The sequence below is a fragment of the Hipposideros armiger genome, unplaced genomic scaffold (genome assembly GCF_001890085.2).
Source record: "Hipposideros armiger isolate ML-2016 unplaced genomic scaffold, ASM189008v1 scaffold_11, whole genome shotgun sequence".
Taxonomy (NCBI): Eukaryota; Metazoa; Chordata; class Mammalia; order Chiroptera; family Hipposideridae; genus Hipposideros; species Hipposideros armiger.
In genome coordinates, this window is record NW_017731361.1 from 2,246,086 (window position 1) to 2,253,923 (window position 7,838).

The 7,838-nt window shown below is 44.1% G+C and overlaps 1 protein-coding gene across 1 annotated transcript in view; it reads left to right on the top strand.

The window, feature by feature from the left end:
- Positions 1 to 339: 339 nt before the first annotated feature.
- UBE2D2 (ubiquitin conjugating enzyme E2 D2) overlaps positions 340 to 7,838 on the top strand; it is an 80,642-nt gene continuing 73,143 nt past the window's right edge. The window contains exon 1 of the mRNA XM_019662258.1: positions 340 to 980. Coding sequence (XP_019517803.1) covers positions 957 to 980 — 24 coding nt within the window. The 5' untranslated portion in view covers positions 340 to 956. The remainder of the gene's footprint in view (positions 981 to 7,838) is intronic.

Consider the following 7,838-nt stretch of genomic DNA (forward strand, 5'->3'; position numbering starts at 1 on the left):
CTGAAAAGCTGTCTGAGAGCTGCCCAGAACTACACTCCCCGCAGGTGCCCAGGCTGTTTGTTACACGAGGCTTGGGGAAAGAGATCTAGCTTTGCTACTGTGGAGCTGTGTGACCTTGGACAAGTCCCTTCCTCCTTAGGAACACTGCAGTGGGACTAAGTGCCTCCTCCCGGGTTTGTCTATGCTATGCGGGTGGTCAAGCGACCTGAAAAACATTTGTCTGTAAACGTTTATTGATCTCCGATGACACGCGCGCGTCACAAGCAATTGACTCAAGAGTCGCGGCGTACGAGAACCCACGACCCTCACCACGGCTCTCGCGAGATCTCCCTGCGCTCCGCGGCGTCGTCCTCTAGGTAGCCGTGGCGGCGACAGCGACTGCGACGGCGCGTAAGATACTCACAGGGGCGGCCCGTATCCCTCCGCCGCCGCCGCGGCCCTGCCCTCCTCCCCCTGGCCCTCCAATCCCCGAGCCTCCCGACCTGCCCCTCGGCCTGGGCCCACCCCGCTCTCGGGCGGCCCCACCCCGGCGGCGCCGCCCGCCCGTCCGCCCGCGCGTCCCTCGGTCCACCTGCAGCAGGCAGTCCCTCCAGCTGTCCGACCAAGAGGCGCCGCGGAGTCGGAGGCCTGGGCTCTTGCGCCTCGGCGGAGGGATCCGCGGCTGCTGAGGAGGCGGTGCTGAGCTGAAAAGGAAGAGGCAGCTACCGCGGCGGCGGCGGCTCAGGCAGCAGCGCATAAAGGGGCCGCCGCCGGGTGATGCGGTGACCGCTGCGGCTGGCTCAGGCGCCGAGTGGGCCTCGGCCCTCAGTCGGTCCCTGCGGACCCGTGCTCCCGGACTCTCCATCTTCTCCGGTCGACCCTTGATCACCGAGGCGGCCTCGCGCTCCCTCACCCCTTCCCCATCCCTCCCCTGTCCCCGTCCCCGCCCCGGGGGCTGCCTCCACCCGCCTCCCACGATGGCTCTGAAGAGAATCCACAAGGTAAGCGGCCCGAGGTCGGTTGTGGGTTCGGGCCGCTGGGCGGGCCAGCTGAGCAGACTGAGGCCTGCACTTCCCGCCGTCGCCTCCGCCGGGCTCGCAGCTTCCTCGGACCCGGCTGCCCGCGAAGGCCCGCCGGGCGGCCTTCCCACCCCACTCCCAGTGATGGCGCCGGTGGAGACCCGGGCGCGCAGCCCGCGCTTAGGCCGGAGGTGCTCTGCCCGGCTCAGAGTTCCTCCCCGGCCACCTTTCTAGGCCCTGCGTGGTATGGAGTCCCAGGGCCTCTCCCCGGCTTGGGACTGCTGCGCTAGAGGGCCATTGTCCCGGCATGCCGGGAGGGGGGGCTGGGGCGTTGGGCGGCCCCTTCAACCGAGGTCGAAAGGGCTCCTCGCCCCATCTCTACCCATTCTCCCCCCCCCCCACCTGCCCTGACTCTGCTCAGAACCGCCTGAGCTTGGGGCCCATACCTCAGGCAGGCAGAGGAAGCCTTTTTGTTCGATCCACAAGTATTTCTTGAGTGCACGCACCTCTTGGCGGCTGCACACTTCGGTTCACTCTACTTGTCCAGAAACTGTTAAATTAGTAGGAAGTTCAGAAGGAAAAAAACTTGAGTCTTTTGATGGAGGAGGGAAGTCGAGGGAGAAGTGTTTTATTCCTGAGGTTGCCAAATGTAGTCAGAAACTTTTGCAGGAATAAATCTAATAGAAAAGCTGATAAATTGGCAAGGGTAGAGGTAGAAACCTGAACATTGAAAAGCACTGGAGAAGTTATACAAAGTTTCCCTTTACAGCTTAAATTAAGTGATACATTCAGGAAGACCCTTTTCATTTCAAAAGGATTTTGTTAGATTTTTCCATTAGAAATGACTTCTTTGCCCTTTAAGATGAAGGGTTATTCATTTAGTTACCTATTGAATGTTTTCCTAATACTGCTTCTAGATATAGGCTTTGCTTAAAATTTAGGGTTCCCCCCCTCTAATATTGTAACTTCCTAGTGCCTTTAACTATCGTGTTTTTTTCTTAGAAGTGGAGAAGCACCACTGGTGATTTTTGTGTGGTGTTTCACTTGGCTGTATTAAACCTCTAGCCACTTAGAAGTAGTTCCTGAAGGATGGGGTGGAGATGCAAGGGCAAGAGAACCAATTTTCACCTTGCCTTACACTAAGTGAAAGTGCTGATTGGTGGGCAGTTTAAACACCTCAGCTCAGCAGTTGGTCCTCATTTCATTCTTGATCCAAGACCTTTAATGTGAAATTAATCCCAATGGTTACTGTAAATTAGGTTAGATCCTTACCAACTTCTTTTAACTTCTTTGATTTCTAACAAATGAAAAAGGGCAGACTTTAGACAGTAAATCTTGTACTGAAATGAAGCAGGTTATTTGTTAAATGAAGCTTGAACTTTTAAAGATCTCTTAAAAGAACAATTTAAGGGGCAGGAATACACTGAGGAGTGGTCATCCAAGTAAAACTATATATGCACTTTTTTAAGGGTTTTAAGAGATAATAGGTTTTTATAGAGTCTAACTGGGAAGTTGCCAACTTGTGATTATATCTGTAGAAAATTATGCTTTTATTTTAAAACCTGAAGAGTGAGTATACATGATAACTTACAGTCAAGAGATGTAGCCTTTAATTTCTACATAGATTGATACGTGTGTTACAGGGATCTTTTTCAGAGAGGGAAATAGCACTCAAAACATGCACTAAAATCTTCTAACATGCTTATCCCCAGCAATAAAGTTTCTTTTGAGTTACTACATATTCTCTAGATTTTCTCTAAAATATCTCCTTACAAAAATTTTAATGAGGAAAACCAAGTTTAGATAATGATAATTTGAACTTCTAAAACTGAGTATCTCCCACCCCCTCAATTTATTGCCTAGAGCCCTCCTCAAAGTATGGGCCAACTTCTGAGACTACCAGGGATTAGAAAAATAAAATTTATTTTTGGTATACTAGTCAATAGATTGTAAAAACAAAATGGAGATTATTTTTTCCCCCAAGCTTTTTGTATAACACCGATTTTAAGTTGAATACAGACCTAGATATGGATAATATCAATCCTATCTTATCCTCAGCCCTAGTAATATATCTACAATGGAATCTTCAAAAGACTTACTTATATAATTGACCTTGGTCTTGAACCTTCCCAGTTTTTCTCTGAAGAAATAGTTCTGCTTAAATACTTTACCAATTGTAGATATCATGAACTGCACCTGGGTTCTAATAAGATTTTGCTAAGAACAAATGCATTTGATATGTGGCATCTTCAGGAATTTAATATCTTGTTTCTCTGACAGAGGGAAATAGTGTTCTGTGAATTTGACAGTGCCATGTCTTTTTTGGATAAAGCTTTTGATGGAATTTATTTTGATACACACTTTAAGGTCTCCTGACCTGTGCTTTAACAGTGTATGTACCAAAGAGGGCCGTTTATGAACATCCAATATAGTTCTATGCAGGGATTGGGACCCTCTGGGGTTGTTTGTATCTATACCAAATGGCCCCAGCCTGCTAAGTTTTGAGGTTTTCTGCTGACTTTATAGGTCGTCAGCTTTGATTTTGATGCTTTGAGTGTTTGCCTCTCACAGCACCACCCCCAGCCCTTTTCCAGTTGGCTGCATCTCATCTGTTGTGGGCTAGGAAACCAGATCTCGGAGCTTATTAAAATTATGTCTAAAATAAGATCCAGTAGGCTCTGAGTGAAGAAGTCTTCATGTGTTCTGTGAACTGTGTGGTCTCTTTGGCTGATCAGAGACCTGTTTAACTTCCTGTTTTTCTTCTTGACGTTTCTTATACAGATAGATGCAGGAAGCTATTTGGTTCTTACAGTACCGTGATATTGAAATACAGGGTTAATTTCTTTTTTTTCTTGGGAACAGCAAAAGGCTGAATATCTGGATTTTTTTGAGGAGTTGAAGACAGGCGAAAATTAGGATATTTAAAAGTGCCTTTCTTAGTAGTAATACTAGTGCTTGTACATTTTAATGATATCCTGCTAATTATAGTTAACATTTGGTATACGTAGCTTTAATACCAGGATCATTTGATTTAATCTATTTCTATGATAAAGATTTAAAAATTGTTTTTAAATTTTATTTTCCAATTACAGTTGACATACAATATTTATATTAGTTTCAGGGGTATAACATAGTGATTAGACATTTATATACCTTACAGAGCGATCACCCTGATAAGTCTAGTACCCATCTGACATCATACATAGTTATTACAATATTACTGACTGTATTCTCTGTGCTGTACTTTATATCCCTGTGACTATTTTCTTTTTTTTTCAAATTGGAGAACCGTGTTTTTCCAGGACGCATCAGCTCCAAGTCAAGTAGTTGTTTCAATCTATTGAGTTGTCAGAAAAGTCATGACGCATTTTTGCAACGAAAAACATAGAAAAAATGCTTCATGACTTTTCCGACAACCCAATAGTTGTGGAGGGCGCATCTCAGCAGTCCATGTGGGGATCGAACTGGCAACCTTGGTGTTTTGAGCACTGCGCTCTAACCAACTGAGTTAAGCGGCCGCTCCTCCCTGTGACTATTTTTATAACTGGCCATTTGTATTTCTTAATCCCATTCATCTTTTTCACCCATCTCCCCAATTCCCCTCATTTAGCAGCCATCAATTTATTCTCTATGAAACTATGATAAAGATTTTTATGGCTAGCTTCTTTTAAGCCCCCTCAAAAGGCAATACATACATACTGTAAGTAAGTTCTCAGTAAAATAAAGATTTCAAACTCTGTTGGCTATAAAGGCCAGGCAGGTAACCAAAGTGAGCAAAGAGAATTGGAGTGGGGAGAGCTAAAAATTTCATGTGCTATTGGAAGAGGGCAGCTGCTACCCAGCTCTCTCCAAATGTTGTGATTACCAGAGTCTGGGCCTAATGTTGCCAGATCTTCCATTTTCTTAAAAAAAAAAAAAGGGAAGCCACAATCCAGATTTTTGGCAACCAATTCAAAAAAAAAAAAAAAAGCCCACACTTTTCTGTAGGTTGGTATGGACCAATGTGAATTAGAAATAACAAAAGATGAGGTTCAGTAAGTAATCAGGAGTGTAAGGATTAAATCATTTAAAGCATATTTTCTATCTTTTTAAAAGTTTCAAAGTATTGCTTAATGTAGATGGGCAAGATTAGGTAGTTGGGCAGGAGTAGGTAGTTTTACGTAAACTTCAAATTAACTTCTTTGCTGAGGTTTTGTATGATTATGTGTGAGGTTATAGGGAAAGCCAATTTAGCAGATGCGCTGATCCCATAGTAGAAGTTTACATCTTACCCTTAACTTCATTATGAGGTGTTCATGTTATGAGTCATCTTTCTGTAAACTACATACTTTCAAAATGTCTTAAGATTGGGAGATTATCAAAGGATGATTCTTAAGGATATGGGAAAGGCGTAACACTGTTAACAAGTTTACTAAATTTAAAAAAAGATTATTTTAAAATACTGTGCTAGAAGTATGATATCATGCATTACATTAATATTATTAGAGGTACGACCTGAATGAATTCCAGAGTGACGAAACAAATAGGCTTGTGGAACTTTAACATAATGGTTGGCTGAAGGTGACTGTTTGAATTAGTTTCTGCCTTGGAAAGCAGACATACCTCTTCTTCCAAAAGATAAGCTTTTTGAAATCTCTGGAAAGTTTTTTTTTTTTTTTAGTTGAAAGAGGATTCTTTGCTTTACAGAAGATTCATTGAATTGAGAAACTTGCTTTGCCTTTTCCAGGTTGCTATTTAAATGTAGTTTAGACAGCTATCATTGAAGAATAACTATTAATCCAGGTTTTCTTTAAAATCTCCTGTGTGTATTACTGTACTGTTGACTGACAAAGAGGAAGTGTTGACAAAGTCCAATTCTGGATATTTTAGTCCAGGGCTGCTAAAATATCCTAGGCTGTTCCCCGGATTGGAATACCTGACTCATGCCTGATGCTGCCAGGAACCTCTGCAGCCTCATCCCAGAAATGCAGAAGCACACTTGTTTTTTCTGTAGAAATAAAATTTTGGTGGTTAGGTTCCTGGGCTAACCTTCAAAATCATAATAAACGATGATATAGGAAAATAAAGTACCATTTGTTCTTTTGTCTTACAGAGTCCATTGAGATTTCAAGTAATAAAATCATAAAATGTTAGTTTAGCACTGTAACATATCTCAGAGTTACTTTCTGAAAAGGCCATGTGACTTAGGGCTAGATCAAGAACCTGGATTTGTTTTTTGTTTTTTAAGGTTTTATTGGGGAATTGGGGGAGGGAACAGCGTTGGGGAATCGGGAAAGGGGAACAGACAAGTTGCTGCCCTTTTGTTCTTCAGTCTAGTTGTGGAGGATGTCGCTTCATTGGCCCATGTTGGTATTATCATCCCGGTGAGGCAGATTGGTTGCTGGCCACTGGATGGCCATTCACGGTGGCTGTTGGCAGCTCACGCTGGCTGCTGGCCGCTCACACCAGCCGCCAGCCACTCACAGTAGCTTATGGCAGCCCACTGCAGCTTCACTGCAGCCTACATGGTTGCCAGTGACTCACAGCAGCCCAGCTCCAGGTAGAGCTGTTGTTCACTATCTTAGCTGTAGAGGGTGCAGCATCACTGGCCCTAATGTGGGATCTGAACCAGGGCCCTACTGCTCAGAGCTGGCATCCCAAGCCAACTCTTAATCAACGCGCCACTCGGCTGGCCCAAGAACCTGGCCAGAACCTGGTTTTCTTGATTGTGTCCAGTGTCTTTTTGGCAAACCATTTACCCTTATATAGCTGTTGGGTATGTAAATCCAGAGGTTACAGTCATTTTCTTTTGTTCAGACAATGGGGTGTTTAAAACTGTGTCCTGGAACCAGAAAATCTTTTCCTCAGCACCTCTTTATTGTTGGAGATGTGTTTATAACTCCCTTAAAACTATGCAAATTTTGGATGTTCTGTTCTCTATATAGCTTTCAATAGAGTCAACTGGATTTTGTTTTCTCTCCAAAAGTTAAGAATCACTCTTTCCTCCTTAAACACTCGTCTTTAATCTCAGTAGGTGACCCAATTACTTGTTTTACAGAGAAAATAGAAATCTTATGTGTGAATTCTTTCAGATTTCCTTTGAGGCCTTCAAAACAAAACCAAACCCCACCCCCATAACTACCATCTTTAGAATACTCACTTTGTATCAGAATTACTCAACCGGCTAACAACCCTATGAGAATTCTGTTCTCCCTGGTTAGATAAGAAACGGGAGACTTGGAGAGGTAAACAAACTAGCCTGTGATTATTATGGGGTTATGGTAGGAAGCACCAGGATTTCAATGCATGCAGTCATGACTTTAAAGCCAAGCATTGCTCCAAATTGACCTTAGTCATCACTCTTCTTGTCTCTGGAGAAGCTATGCTTTTCCCTTTGCCAGGCTAACTTTTGCTTTACATTTTATTTTTTTCTTTCTGCCAGGTCATGCTCTCCAGTAATTATCCCTGCGTCAATCTCCTAGTTCCAATCTCTTTTCTACTAATCCACCTCACCATCCAAAGTTATCCAGGATTTCCCTCATCCTAAAAAAAAAAAAGAAATTTTTTTAAAAAGATTCTATTGGGGAATTGGGGGAGGGGAAAAGACAAGTTGCTGTCCTTTTGTTCTTCAGTCTTGTTGTGGAGGATGTCGCTTCACTGGCCCATGTTGGTATTATTGCGCTCTTCCTGGGTGAGGCAGTGGCTTGCTGGCCATTGGACAGCTGCTCACGGTGGCTCATGGCAGCTCACAAAAGCGCACGCCAGCTGCCGGCCAGCCCTGCTGCAGTCTACTCCGTCACCGGCAACTCACGGCAGCCCAGCTCCAGGTAGAGCTGTTGTTCACCATCTTAGCTGTAGAGG